Below are 16546 nucleotides of genomic sequence, written 5' to 3'. Positions count from 1 at the left end.
ATGTTAAAAGTTTATTTTTCACTTGGTCAGACTATAATAAATTTAGTTTAATCCTTTATCCAAGTGTGTGCAAACAAAGTTTGCACCTGAAAGTATCTTCAGGACTGGGGTAAAGTGGTACAACACCGGGCAACTCCTTGCAAAGGTGGAGCAAGCTACCAACACTCCTATCTCAGTATCTCTCATAATGCAAAATGGGAGATACTGAGATAGGAGTGTTGGTAGCTTGCTCCACCTTTGCAAGGAGTTGCTGGTGTTGTACCACTTTACCTCAGTCCTGAAGATACCTTCAGGTGCAAACTTTGTTTGCACACACTTGGATAAAGGATTAAACTAAATTTATTACACTTATTATAGATTTACAAAAGTCTAAAAGAGGTAGATTGTGTGGATAGATTTGGTCTCCCGAGATGAGTCTTCAGACTCCTGTATAATAATAATAATGACCTTCATAGCAGTATGAGGCTACTGCCCCATTTATTGAAGTGGCTTGAAAGAGTTCCATGTTTGGTCTTTAGAGCAAGGTTTCCAGACCAGATAAAAAAAAAATAATAATAATAAAAAAATGAATAAAAATATATAAAAAAAATCCTTAACCCACCCACAGTATGAATGTACTATAGGTTCACAAATAACCCTTTAATGCATGAGAGCCACATAAAAATAAAAGAAAATAAAAAAAAGTGTGCATATGTAATGGTAAGCATGTGCTGGGTTTCTGGACTAATCATTACAGATAAAATGTTCCATCATAAAGATGCCCATACATTCACATGGAGAGAGAGCACACGAGAAATAATAATAAGAATTATTATTAATAATGTCTCCATGTTCGCGAACGTATCACATGAGGACACCCCATACTACAAAACACATTGTCTACACTATTCAGTGCTTCATCTAGACACTATAGCATCTACCGCTTAGTAGTATTTTTGTCTGTTAACTGCATGTGTTCTCTGTGTGATTTACCTATGTAGGGGATGTGAACCCAAATTTCTATAGGGGAAAAAAAAAAAAACACTGCTTCCTCCATGTGATATTGGCTAACTTACTTTCAGATGTTCAAGTCCATACTCGATTACTCTCATCATCTCCATGATGAGAATTGAACTCAGTTCTTTTCCGGTCAAAGAGCACGATGTTCTGCCATTCTTCTAACTTTGCTACAGAGGCATTAATATAGGAAAAGTTATATTGCTTATATTACTGTGTGTGTATGCTGATATCTTCATACTTGTTTAGGACACAAGAACATATAAGGGATTTAAAACAGAAAGTGATCACCATTTAGTTTTAAGCTGGATCATATTGTAAACAGAAATATATACAAAAGTTTGAAAAAGGGTCAGTTGAACAGCTTGTACATTGGAGAAAAAAATGAAAGAATTTAAAGACTTGAACTAAAACAAAATCTAAACAAAGCAAGTTTGATTCAGTCAAAGAGGAATGTAGTGATGTTTTCTGCAAACATGGAAAAATCAGAACTTCATTGTGGACTCAATGAAGTTCTGATTTTTACATTGCAGTAAGAATGTAGTGAAAATGTATGACAGCATTGTATGAAAGTGACAGAAGTTGGCAGATAAATATCACAAAGATAGCAAAAATATTCTAGGACTACTGAAAGCTTTGTAATGGAGGAGAGACTACTCTAAAGAGAATCACAGATGGCAAAGGTGAAATAAAAACTGAAGATAAGTTATTCTGGATGTCTGGATACTTGAAAAATTGTTAAATGAGAATGACAGAACAATGGTAGAAAATATACATGAGGAATGTAGTCGGACTACATATCAGCACTTTGGAGTAGGGGATGTAAAACAGAATTGCTCAAATATGTAGGTATTTATATATAGGAGGTATAAAAGTTTTACAGTGGTTACACTGCATGATTCAGAAGCTTGTCAGAAGATCATATTCCAGGTGATTGAATAGAGCCATCATAGTATCCATCTATCATAAAGGGAAATAAAATTGAATGTAACAATTAAGGAACTTTCCATTGCATGTTCATAGTAAGATTTATACCAGCATACTTGAGAAAAACTTACGAAAAATTGCAGAAGAGAAACCTATTGAAGAACAAACTGGGTTCAGGCCCAATAGGAATTACCAGGATCAGTTTTTTACTTTAAGACAGATTGTCGAGAAATCAAGAATAAAACAAGGATCTAAATTTAAGTTTTGTAGAATTGGAGCTTGGCATATGATAAAGTGTCTAGAATAAGACTCTTCAAAACTCTACACTTATATGGTATAAATGGAATATGATACAGGGTTATATATGATGAATATGTAAGTTTCTGTGATTTAGCAATTCTGAAAACAGCTTCTGGTATTGAGACCATGTTTTAAGATAAATAATGAGTTTAATAAAACTAAACGAACATAACCCTACTAGTTCCATAAGTCATCAGACTTACATTATCAGAGGTATTATCAAAAGCTATACAAAAAAAGAGACTAAAAACAATTTATTACACATATTAGATATTATCAGAAGTTTGCAATTGGTACATATTATTATTATTATTCCAGGCAACTCCAAGGAGTCGACAGACTCATCGAGGGAGGCCCTAACATCATGTCAAGAACAACTATTCGACATTCACACGGTATCTATCATACTTCACCTTGAACTCATTCACGGTCGTAGCATCCACAACAGACTCTGGCAGCTTATTCCACTCATTCACCACTCTCCAAGTAAAAAACCTAGCTCTAATACCCCTGCTAACCACATTCTTGCCCAGCTTCCATGTATGGCCCCCTAGTCCTCCCACCACCAGTCCTATTCTCAAAAATGTCTTCTGGATTAAGCTTATAGAAACCCTTCAGTAATTTGAATGTCTCAATCATATCACCGCTTTTCTGCCTATCGACCAATTTTTGCAACTCACAAATCTTCAACCTGTTCTCATAAGGTTCATTCCACAGACCTGCTATCATCTTGGTCACTCGTCTCTGGATCCTCTCCACTTCCTCCCCATCAAGAAGAAACCCTGGAACCCATATCTGGGCACAGTAGTCTAGATAGGGTCTTATCAAGGCTCGATACAGAGGAACAATAACTTGTTTGTCTCTGCTTGTTAAAGTATTTTTCAGAAGCCAAGTGATTTGATGAGCTGATTTAGCCACTTTTGCAATGTGCCCCCCTAAACTTCAATTCCCTATCCACCAACACTCCCAAATCCCCTGCCTCATCAATCTCCTGGAGTACGGTTCCACCAATGTGATATACTGATGCTATTCTTTCCACCCCAAAATGCATAACCTTACACTTTGCCACATTAAATTGACATCCATTTTCCCTAGCCCGGTCCTCCAAATTATCCAAATCATCCTGTAAAATTTTGACATCCTGTGCTCTCACAATTGCTCTACCTAACTTTGCATCATCAGCAAACAAGTGAACACTTCCTCTTAGATCCTTTCCTATATCATTGATCAAATGAACAAATTGAAAAGTAGTGGTCCAAGAACAGAGCCATGCAGTACACCACTAGTCACAAGCCGTCTTTTGGACTCAACTCCTGAATAAACCACTCTCTGGTATCTCTCCATCAACCACCCTTCAATTCAGCTCCTGGATAGGAGCTGAATTGAATCCATTCAATTCAGCTCCTATCCAGCTCACCAACCCTATATCCATCCCCATCTGCTCCAATTTATTGATTAGAGTTCCATGTGGTATCCTGTCAAAGGCTTTGGCAAGGTCCAGTAGAATCACTGTAAACCCATTACCCTTATCCAGTTCAGCCGTCACTGTGTTATAAAATGTGAGCAAGTTACTGAGGCATGATCTACCCTTCACAAATATAAGTAACTAGATTAAGTTATAAATCAGCTTTAGAATTGAAGGAAGTACAAGAAGATGCTTTGATGAAAAATCAGGTGTAAGATCAAGGATATATGCTATTTTTTATTCATTATTATATGGATCACATTATGAAAAAAAAAGAAAAGTGGCATTAAGCCTAATAGAAACTTGAAATATTCAATTCAGCTGCTTACTTTATGAAGATGATGTTATATTCCTAAATAAATCCAGTACAAGTCTTCAGCACTCTTGTTAATTAAATTGAAGAACTGCTCTAACAAGTTGGCTTGAAAACAAGCAATAAAAAAGACAAAACTATGAAAAACAGTGAGAAATCTGGAAGAAATCAACAAGTTAAATACTTCAAATATTTTGGCATGATTTTTAGTGAATATGGCAAATTGAATTTAAAAGTAGATAATAGAATGAGCAAAGCTGATGTGGTGGAGAAACAGTTGATTGTTGTCTGAAGTAGCTAAGACTGTGAGATTAGTATACTATATCTATAAATTGCATGAATTCTTCTAGTTTGCTTGTTTTGCAGATTAAAAAACAAATTTCTACAGGGAAAAATGCTCCTACCTCCATATTATGAGACCAGCTAACTGACCTTCAAATGAGAAAAACTCTTATAAATATTCTTTGTGTCTTACACTGAATTTGAACCCAGGTATCACCAAGTCAATACTGATTGAGATGTAGAGGCTCAGTGGCCATTTGAATAAATTTATATGGTATAATGGAGAAATTATCCAAAACACTAAACTAGCAGTATATAAAAGTGTTTAAATCAATGTTAACTTATGGATCTCAGAGTTGAGTTAAAAATAAAATACTTGATGAAAGACTATACTACAGACATGAGAATTCTGAGAAAAATTAGGAGCATGAGCAGTTGGCATCAAGAGCAGAATCATATTAAATCTGATGATCTTAGAAAAGAACTTGACTTTGTTTTCATTCAAGAAAGTGTGAGCAGAATTAATCTGAGATGTCATGGTCACTTAAACAGAGAGAGAAAGAAAGAAGGCTAGCAAAATAGATGTACCTTGCCAGGATGGTAGGAAAAAGATTCAGTGGACAACCATGATGTAGGTTGATTTTTCTTTTTCTTCTTTGGCACTACATCCCCATGTAGGGGGCCATGGCCTCCCATTTTTAGGTTTCATAACTCACTACGAGGTGGGGTTGTTACCCTTCCATGCTCAACCATGTGTAATTGTCTGTGAAGCGTTGTGTTCTTAAGACTGGTTTGCCTGCTTTGCGGGAGGGAAAACCCCAGATAAACTGGGAAGAAAAGATGTAGGTTGATTAACATAGTTAAAAGTGCCATAAGATAGAATTGTTAGGTGTAACTGTATCAGATACTTGACAGATAAGATTATTTGATAGAAAATTATTAATAGGAAACCTATTTATAATGTAGACTTAAATATGTAGAAATAGCATGTGTGTAATATTCTGTACATCCTTTGAGAGTACAAATAAGAGTTTCATGAAAATTCATTGAAAATAGTTAATTGAAAGTTTATCAAAGTGCAGTTTAGCAAACCGCAATTTAAAGAATGGCAATTCATTGAAAAGCATCATTTCATTGAATAAACAATTAATTGAACACCAGTTCATTTCCAAAGCAATTGATCAAAAAACAATTCACAAATAATTTTTCAATGAATTCTTTTCATAATTCATCAGAAAAGTAATTTTTTTTAGGAAATAGTAGTGCTTATAAATATTCAGTAACAATATCTAATATTAGCCAAGATGCAGATAACATATGGAGTGGTCATCCAGACTTGTAATAATTATTTTGTTGTATTTTAGAATATTATTCTGCAAGTGTATGTGCTACTTCATTGTGTAGACAGTGATTACTCAAGACCAAACAGACTTTTACAAGTCACTTCCTTTAAGCCTCCATATATATATATATATATACACATACAGTATTCATTATACAGGGTGATCGTAAAGTTGCCCAACCCAGAAATAACACATATCTGTTTCAAGGTTAATTAAAAGTATTGAAAAATGAAATAGCTACAAATACAGATTATAATTGAACCTTCATTTGAGGATTATTCTGAATAAACAACACCTTTGCGATATCCCCAAAGAAAAAAATCTAGTGTGACAAATCTGGTGACCTTGGAGGCCACAATTCTTTCGAGATGAGATGGTCACTGAAGAATTGCAAAAAATGTACGGTACTGTTCAGCAAGACGTTTGCTGACATCAAGGAGTGCCACGGAACTATTCACTGTGCACTCTATATATATATATATATATATATATTAGGTTGATAGATCTTGACAAAGTGAGTACTTATTATTTGAAGTATTGCATCTGCTTCTGATAGAAGGATAAGTGTTCTGTCCATAGTTACTAAAGTTATTCTTCAGCATTCATTTTTTCTTTTACTTACAGCATAGCGATAAAACTGTTGTGGGTTGCCTTTTAGCCTGTGCAGCCAATTTTTTTTTCATAATCCAACTTAGTTTTCCATATGATCCTTGCTACCTTTCTTGCCTGTACTTGATATATTTCATAACGCCTCACACGCTCTTATTCTCCCTGACATTTTTGTCATGGATCTCTTGCTTAATAAGATTGCTCATCCATATCATTCCCATCATGTTTATTCTTTGAACTCTAGGGACACATTCAGATACCACATCATTTAAGTATACCTTTTCAAAGCTTTCCATGCTCTTTTGATATCCTTCCCATTCAGTAACTGATGCCATAGAACCAAAGTTAGTATTCTCCTGAGTTTGTCATATTTCAGGTTTGTAGTTAAACATGTAACCTGTCCTCATTGTGACATCCATATAGTTTGCTACTTTGATTGCTGTCACCAGCTGGTGGCAGAACAGTCACATCCTTAACTGAGACACCTTCTGATGCTATGATCAAATTTTAGCACTCTTTGACCTTGAGTTCTGTCTTTCGCATACTGCTTGAAATAGCAGATCAGTAAATTCTCCTTTGTTCTTATCATGAATTTTTTCTGCTGCTCAACAATATTTTAATAATTTAAGTCACTTATAATAGTTATCCATCAGGATAATTTGGCAATGGATTTCTTCATCCCATCAAATGAACTGCCAGGTATATAGCAACATCCCACCATGTATTTATTTCTGTTGGCCTCCACTTCATACCAGATAGCTTCATATTTCCTGATACACAGTTACATGCTATATTATTACCATTATTGTGCTGAAGAGATTCTGTTCTAACTGGATTTACATCATCTGATATCATTACCAGTATCCCCCCCGATCTACTATCACTTCTGTCATTTCTAAAAATGCTATACCCTTTACACTTGATTCCAGTTACTACATCTGATTCTGGGAGCCAGGTTTCATGAATGCTTATAATTTTATGCTACAATGTATTCACTAAAGCAACAAACTTAACTACTTTGTTTCTTATGCTCCTCACATTTGTGTATCAACAAAACAAGTTACTTCTTTGCTTTTTTCTTGTACTTAAATATACTGGCTGGTAAGCTTCAACAGCATCACAGTCAATCCAATATAACTGAAGTCATTTGATAAACATTCTCCTCACACCTTATAATTCATTATTGATTGAAGTGTTCATTTGATGTAGTTTTGATGATTTGCTTCTCGATAAATTGTTTTTTTGATGAATTGTTTACTGAAGGAACTGTCTTTTGATAAACTGTTGAATGAATTTTTGATGAATTATTTATTTGATTAATTGTTTTTTTGGTGCATTGCCTTTTGGTAAATTGTTGTTCGATAAATTCTCTTTCAATAAATTGTTTTTGGTGAATTTTTTTGTATATTACATATCAAGAGTTTGACCATGGTGATATGTATGTTGTCCCACATGCTATAAAGATATTCCTAGTCTGTTGTTGAAATATATTTGCTGAACTCAATAATTTATACAGTTGCTTAATTATTACAATCCCTTATGAAAACACACCATAGTCATTTCTTTTTTTGTTTAATACAGCTTCTATAGCTCATATTAGCATGTTATGGTTGGAAAAAAACCAATTTTGAATCCTAGATAGGATGCATAGATGCACCTTCCTGTATAAGGACTTTTCAACTACAGATCTGTTACAAATGTGAGTTTTTCATCCCACAAGAAATACAAACTGGCTAGAAAATATGTGCTTTACAAACTTAGCAAACTACACAATTAAAGTTTATATAAAGCCATATGACTTGACCCAGACAGGTTACTAAGCCTGACACATTGAGTGGAGATGGAGTGATGTTTCAGTTTAAATTTGTTTATGAAACAGTCACCTGTATATCTGCTATGAATGCCAGACTTTTCTGTTAATTAGAAAGCAGTGATCTTTTGTTCAACCCATATAATGTATCTTTCCTAGACCTCGTTCAACATGGGACGATTTGGTTCATTTAGAAACTTATATTAGAGGCTTATTCCTGAAACAAGAACATCTGGTTTCAGTGTTTTTTGACATGGAAAAAGCTTATGACACAGCCTGGAGATATGGCATATTAAAAGAACTGTAATCTAAGACTTCGAGGCCATTTTCTGTATTTATTAAAAACTTTCTGTTTAGTCGAGTCTACGAAGTCCATGGAAAGTATGCTGCCTCAGCCATGTCATCAAGAACAGGGCATTCCCCAACTTTGTCTTAAGTGTGGCGCACTCTTTGCTATCAAAATTAACTGTTACTGAACAGCTTCCTCCCACAGTAGGCAATGCTTTATTGTCAATAACTCACAATTTACTGTCAGTTTTTGTAACATAAAGGTATGAAAGACAACTTCAACAATCAGTTGATCATATCTCTTCATGGACTCTTAGTAATTAGTTCAGGTTTTCAGAAAAGAAAAGTAAGTGTGTATAGTTCTACGAAAAACACACTTTTCATCTAGAATAATTAAGAATAAACAGAAGTCAAGTTCTTAAGATTCATCCTTCCACATATTCATCGATCAACTTAGAGAATAGTATAAGATATCACTGAATCTCCTTCAGAGTCTGTCTTCTAATGAATGGGGAGAAATCAGTTTTCATTGCTTCATTTTTAATGTGCACGTATACATTCAAAACTGGACTATGGATCTCAAATCTACAGTTCTGCAAGGCAGAGTAGCATAAAATGGTTTTTGCACATCATCTATTGCAATTGTTCTGGTGAATGAACCTGCTCAGTCACTTAAACAGCAATAGTTGTCTCTTAACTATGTCATAGAAATAAAGTCTCTTCCAGAGCATCCTATGTGGACTAGTATTTTCAAAAGTTCTGCACACCATATGCTTGCCCATTGTGATGATGTAATGTTCTTACTTCGGTTGTTAACCAGATTATGAATATAAACACATTTTTGTGTTTATATTCATAGTACGTAAAATTCATAATTCATAAAAATCCCATCCAGATTGGAAAACGAGCGTACTTGTTTTCCAATCTGGATGAGATTTTTGTTTCATGAAATAAGACTTCAAAATTAAATAAGAATTTGACTCCAGTTCTGATTTAATTTTGAAGTCTTATTTCATGAAACAAAAATCCCATCCAGAAATGGAAAACGAGTATACTATGTTTATATTCATAATCTGGTTTACAACCGAAGTAAGAACATTACATCATCACATGGATATTTTGCGAAGAGCAGCATTCATATGAGCCCACATGTTTCATGTTCAGCAGTATCTGTTATGGGTACTGGAAAGTATCCATAACTTTGGATGGTAAATATCACCTCACCCACCTTCAGTACTGCCCTCCTACAAGATCTCCAGGTGTCAGTCTGTTACCTAATTTGAAAAAAAAAAAAAAAAAAAAAAAAAAAAGCACTGTGAGAAATGTTTTGTTATATTGAGAAGCAGTGATAAGGTACAATGAAGATTACATTAAAATCCTGTAAATGCATTTTGTTAAATAAATGTTTAATTTTACAACCAAACATTTATTGTGTTTTGAAAGTTTATTTTTCACTTGGTTAGACTATAATAAATTTAGTTTAATCCTTTATCCAAGTGTGAGCAAACAAAGTTTGCACCTGAAAGTATCTTCAGGACTGGGGTAAGGTGGTACAACACTGGGCAACTCGTTGCAAAGGTGGAGCAAGCTCACGACTCCTATCTCAGTATCTCCCATAATGCAAAACACATCTCCTTGCGGATATATGTAATGTTATGCATTAAGGGGAGGGCCACTACCCAGACTAGTTTTGACCTTTATTGAGGTCTCTTCAGTGGGAGCCAGGCCCAAGTGGAGACACCAGGCAGAAGCATTAGAAAGGTCATCTCAACCTGTAGGAGTTGCCAAACGGTGTGCCACCTTTTTATTAAATTACTCTGGATTTAGAGAAAGATGTTGAAAGTTTATTTTTCACTTGGTTAGACTATAATAAATTTATTTAATTTAAATAAATTAGTTTAATCCTTTATCCAAGTGTGAGCAAACAAAGTTTGTGCTTGAAAGTATCTTCAGGACTGGGGTAAGGTGGTACAACACCGGGCAACTCGTTGCAAAGGTGGAGCAAGCTCACAACACTCCTATCTCAGTATCTCCCATAATGCAAAACACATCTCCTTGCAGATATGTATAATGTTATGCATTAAGGGGAGGGCCACTACCCAGACTAGTTTCGACCTTTGTTGAGGTATCTTCAGTGGGAGCCAGGCCCAAGTGGAGATACTAGGCAGAAGCATTAGAAAGGTCATCTCCACTTATTATAGTCTAACCAAGTGAAAAATAAACTTTCAACATCTTTCTCTAAATGCAGAGTAATTTAATAAAAAGGTGACACACCGTTTGGCAACTCCTATAGGTAGAGATGACCTGCTAATGCTTCTGCCTGGTATCTCCACTTGGGCCTGGCTCCCACTGAAGAGACATCAATAAAGGTCGAAACTAGTCTGGGTTGTGGCCCTTCCCTTAATGCATAACATTAGACATATCCGCAAGGAAATGTGTTTTGCATTATGGGGAGGTACTGAGATAGGAGTGTTGGTAGCTTGCTCACTCTTGGATAAAGGATTAAACTAAATTTATTATATTTCTTGTGTTTAGAACTTTTGAAATGACTATAATTATAATAAATGTTTATATTTTACTGGTGGAAGGTAAGATTATCTTTAATTATGGTGAAGAACAGCTGCCACTTTGTTGCTAAAACTCGAAATACGTAATATTCTTCCACTCTTTCTTAAATAGCAAAATGGATATTTATGTTAAGAGATTAGTTTCTGTAAGTGATACTATGTAGAGCTGGATCTGCCATTGCCATGAGTTTCAGATGTTATGGAATTCGATTGAAGAGAATTAGCATTTCAACTCGACACTTGTCTGTTGCTTTTGTCTTTGGGTCGCACAATCTTTTGTTAATACCGCACCAATGATATGCACATCTTTATAGCTGCTGTCTTGTGTAAAACAAAATTCAGCTTGTACGTATTGTAACAATTAAAAAAAAAAAAAAACTTGAATAATTTATAAGCATATGAAAGGAAATCAGCTGTAAATCGTTGACATGCCAGCAAAATTCTCAGACATGCAACCTCTGGCATGAGTGCCATAATGTTCACCATCTAAGGTTTACTGTATGAAGTGTTTATTGTTAAAAATTGATTTCGTTTTCTGCCAGTAAAGCGCATTTAAAATCATAAGTGTGTTATTCTCAAGCTGAGCAGTTTATTTTCTGGTGAGTTACATACATATGAGAATTATACAAATGATATCCAAAAGATTTCAAGTGGTGACGACCTCCAGCCACTTAAAGAACATCTATGAAATATTATATCTGAAGACAGTGATGACGATTAAAATATGCGCTTTATTTCATTGTGTCTAAAAAACATTTAGGCATTATGTGCAATGAAATTTATGTACAATTTGTAATTTTTATAATTTTATACTACATATTCGTCTCGTAGTTTGTTTTCTTAACTTGCATGAATTACCTGAATTAAATAAAAATATTGTTTTTGTTGGATATGTCATTGTTGTTTATATTATTTTAAAAAAAAAAACGATTTTGGAACCTAACCCTACTTTTTCTATGTGATCTAAGTCTCGTATAACGCGGCATTTCTATGGAACCTAACATCTGCATTATACGAGGGTTACCTGTACTCATTTTCTGAAAGTAAAACATAATAAAACAGATAAAAAACCTGACTTTTACATGAGCTCTAAATTCACTGACTATATTATACTTTAATTAAATATTTTAACACATTTTTAATAAAACGAATAAATTATTATTAAGTTTCTGCCCTGAAAACATATCAGGTTTCATTGCTTAGATCTTTCTTGTCTACATTTTGAAGAAAGAATGGTATATTTCATACCAGTTTCAATAGCACACAGACAAAACATCAGTATTTTAAAACAGTTAGCTGTAAAATAAATGCACTTGCTTTAAGACTGTTAAATAGCCAAGAAAAGTGATTCCTGATATTTTAAACCAGAAATAGCAACAAAGAATATTTATTGTGAAAATTAATTGTTAACTCTTTTTTTTTTTTTAGGTTATAGCCAGCTTGCTTGATAAGTTGCCACCATACCAATTTTTAACTGCATTTCCTCAGATGATTTCACGAATATGTCATTCACATTCAGGAATATTTGAGCAGCTAAAGGTAGGTTAATGATTAAAATAGTCATTAATTTTATTTCATAGCCAAATTTTGTTTTATATAGCCAAAAATCAACAAAGCCGGTATGGTAGGAAGTCAATTGAATAAATTCATATGGAATAAGAGAGAAATTAGTCGGAACACTAAATTAGCTGTATACAAGACAGTTTTCAAACCAGTTTTAACTTATGGATCTGAGAGCTGGGTGAGAAGTAAAACACTTGATCAAAGACTAGAGACTGCAGATATGAGAGTCCTGAGAAAGATTAGGGGCATGAACAGATGGCATCAATGGCAATATCTTATTAAAAATGAGGATATTAGGAAAGAACTTGACATTGTCAGCATCCAGGAATGCGTTAGCAGAGCTAATCTCATGTGGTATAGTCACTTTAACAGAATGGATGAGGAAAGATTAGCAAAACAAGTGTTCTCTGCTAGGTTGGCAGGAAAAAAGACGCAGAGGAAGACCAAGATATAGGTGGATTGTACAAAGTGCTTAGACAATAGAAATATAAGATCTCATAATGTTGGAGTTTAATATGTAGAGGAAAATTGTAGATAGGAAGTTAGTAATGATGTAAATTTTTCATGTAATACCATCATATCCTATACAACCCTTGAGGGTACATGGCAAGAATTTGATGATGATGAGCCAAATTAATTTTATTTCATAGCCAAATTACTAACCAGAGTAAGTACTGTTGGCATACAAATTACTTGGCAAATTAGATAGGAAAGGAAAACGTGGTGGTGGAGTACTGCTTATGATAAGTGATGACTTATGTCTTCTAAGAGTGGTGGCTTTGGAAATCAGTGACACTAATGGTTATGAAAGCATATGGTGTGAGGTAGAAGTGGCCAAGACAGGAATTTAGTAGGATATTGCTACAAACCAAGGAGCACAGAGGTGGAGAGCAGGAGATGTTTAGGCAGTTAAGCTTGGCAATTGCAAGAAGAATGATTGTTATGGGAGATTTTAACTATAGCAGTATAAGTTGGGAAGAGGAAAATGCATGTAGTAATAAGGGAATGCAATTTCTAGAATTCTTGAGGGACAAATGTCTTAGGTAACATGTAATAGAGGGAACAAGAGGTTCGAGAGTTTTGGATTTGGTCATAGCATCAGAAGAGCTGATAATAACTGAGATGACACCTCTCCCACCAGTTGGAGAGAGTGACCATGTAGTTTTGACTTGGAAGATGAATAGACATGCAGAAGTATCAAAGAAATGGGAAGGTATGTGGAATTATAAGGCAGGTGATTATAATAGTCTTAGATATCAACTTGGAGCAGTTCCATGAAGAGCGGAATTGGAAGGCCAGGATATCATTAGTGCTTGGGAAATTGTGAAGGAATATTTGTTAGCAGCAGTAGCAAGCTGTATTCGATGAATGAAGAAGCAGACACAATTTGGTGTATGCGGGATAAAAATGGGAATAGAGTGACTGATGCAGAGGACATAATGGAGTTGTTCAATGAGCACTTTATTGGAGTATTTCATCCTGGAGAAGAAGGTTTTAATACTAGAGGGATAGGGCAGGTTTATAGGTGCAAAAGAGAGTGTGTTCCAAATACTGAGTACTCTGGATGTCAGTAAAGCTGTGGGACTGGATGGTATTTCGCTACGGGTTTTGAATGAATGTGCTAAAGAACTGACAGCTCCATTGACCTGGCTCTTCAATAAAAGTCTGGCTGTGGGAAAGGTACTCAAGGAATGGAAGGAAGGTAAGATAGTGGCATCGCATAAGGGCAGTAGCAGACTGGAAGTGTCTAATTATAGGCCAGTTTGTGTGTCATCAGTAGTTTATAAGGTCTTGGAGAAATTAGTGAGGGACTATATACAGCATTGGGCAGATGAGGGTAATGTTATTTGTGATAATCAACATGGATTTGTTAAGCGGCGCTTTTGCTTTTGTAATATGATTGCCTTTTTTAATAAATTGACAAGAGCAGTTGATGAGGGAAAGGCATATACTGCCATTTTTTTGGATTTTGCAAACGCATTTGACAGGGTGCCACATCATAAGCTGATATTTAAGTTGCAACACATGGGTTTAAATGTTGGGTTATTCAACTGGATTCAGGATTGGCTGTCTGATAGGTATCAGAGAGTTGTGTATGGGGGGAGATATCAAGGAAGCAGAAGGTTACAAGTGGGGTTCCCCAGGACTCAGTACTGGGACTTGTATTGTTCAACCTTTACATTAATGACATTGTCGGATTGCAAGGGGATATTCAGTTGTTTGCGGATGATATGAAGCTGGGAAGCGTTATCAGTAATAGTGCAGATGTGGCAGCCCTGCAAGAGGATTTGAATAAACTATACAGATGGGCAAATGAATGGAGTGTGTCAGTTTAATGCAGCAAAATGTAAAGTCTTGAAGTTTGGGATCCATTGATGGGAGGCTGCATACTCAATTGGAGGAGCTGTACTGGAGGAAGTAGGGGAGACTAGAGATTTGGGGAGGGTAGGTGATTGATAGAAAACTGAAATTCAGAGAGCATATTATATAGGTGGTGATGGTAACCCAGAGGATTGCTGCAATACTGAGGAGGATGCTGACCTGCAGAGATAAAAGAGTTATCGTTCTGTTGTATAAGACCATGATCAGACAACACTTAGACTATTATTCTCAAATTTGGTCCTCAGGATTTGAAGGGGATTAATTAACTGTGGAAAGGGTACATAAACAGATAACAAAGATAGTTTTAGGATTGTATAATATCAGTTATGAGGATCAGCTGAGGAAATGTGGACTGCAGAGTTTGGTGGATAGAAGGAGGAGGAGAGGCGATATGATTGAGACATTTAAACTGTTGAGAGGCAGTTACAGGCTGGACACTGGGGAGTTCTTTCACTTGGTGGAACAGCGGGAAGAAGCGATGACAAGGGACCATCCCTGGAAGTTACGAAAGGAAGCTGTGAGCAAGAGGGTGAGGAGTGGTTTCTTTGCGTGGAGGGTGGTTGAACCGTGGAATGCATTGCCTGAGAGGGAGAGTGGTGAGAGAGCAAGAATGGTCAATGAGTTCAAGGAGTGGTCTGATAGACTTTGTGTTTCCTAAGAAGGATCTCCCACGATGAGTCTCTTGACTCCATGGAGGCTTGAATAATAATAATTTTGATTACACTTCCATGTTTCATTATATCTGTACTGGTGTTCTGTACAGATGTATATTCTGTTCAGGGGTAGTTACTAGATCTTTAGTAGAATAGATAAAAGATGATAATTTTTTTATGTGTTTTGAAGGTGTCATCAGATCGTATTTTTAGGATCTTAACAGTTTTTTACATATGATATGTATATAAGGGATGGTGAGAGATTTTTGTAGTCTGTTTAGAGTAAAGCAAGGGGAAAGGTTGGCTATGGGGGGTGTTAGTTAATTTTTTTTTTTGATCTAGTGGGGATTGTAGCCCTTGGATAAAAAGTGTCAACCATTGTCTCACCATCATATTGCATATGTAGTTGAGTTCAGAAGAACATAAAAACTACATTTACAATCAATAGAAATTCATGACTCAAAGGCCATACCCTGAATGCTCCTTCATGCATCATTAAATGGAAGAGGACAATTTACTGCATAGAGGTCACAATAATTCTGAGAGACTGTTCTTTGAATCTGCAATGGCAGTGAAACACTTCCCTGACCCTCATAGTATGGCTACATTGATTTGCCTAAGATCTGGGAAACACTCATTCTAAGACCACATTTATCTTGCCTTCTCTGAAGTAACTATTTTTTTTATCCAGTCTCTAGAGGACATCTTGATAGGATATTAGTTTCTTTTCAATTACAATTTGAGTTGTTTGTGCAGCAATCTAATTAAGTGCTGTGTCAGTTGTAGTTTGGGCTCTGAACATGCTGATTTGAAATTCCAGCAAAATATTAGTAAGTCAGTAAATTATTTATTTTGGTCTTCTGATGTTATTTATGCTGTAAAGCACTATTATGAATAATCATTAACACCTAAGCTTATCATTATGTTTACTTATAATTCCTTTTATTTCTTTTCAAGATGGTAATTGAGTGTTAATGTTATTTGTTTTTAATTTTCTTCATATATGGGTATAAGTAACTCTCAGATACAGTCAACTCTCACTATTCTT

General features: G+C 35.3%; 1 protein-coding gene across 1 annotated transcript in view; it reads left to right on the top strand.

Moving 5' to 3' along the window:
* The window catches only part of LOC150101877 (serine/threonine-protein kinase ATR-like), an 860597-nt gene that overhangs the window by 700908 nt on the left and 143143 nt on the right, over nucleotides 1–16546 (top strand). Inside the window, exon 49 of the mRNA XM_090399924.1 lies at nucleotides 12329–12439. Within this exon, the coding sequence (XP_090256050.1) occupies nucleotides 12329–12439 (111 nt within the window). The remainder of the gene's footprint in view (nucleotides 1–12328; nucleotides 12440–16546) is intronic.

Source organism: Typopeltis vanoorti, chromosome 11 (genome assembly GCF_054136105.1).
Source record: "Typopeltis vanoorti isolate ZY-2024b chromosome 11, IOZ_Tvanoo_1.0, whole genome shotgun sequence".
Taxonomy (NCBI): domain Eukaryota; kingdom Metazoa; phylum Arthropoda; class Arachnida; order Uropygi; family Thelyphonidae; genus Typopeltis; species Typopeltis vanoorti.
This window is presented reverse-complemented; position numbering and strand designations above follow the sequence as displayed.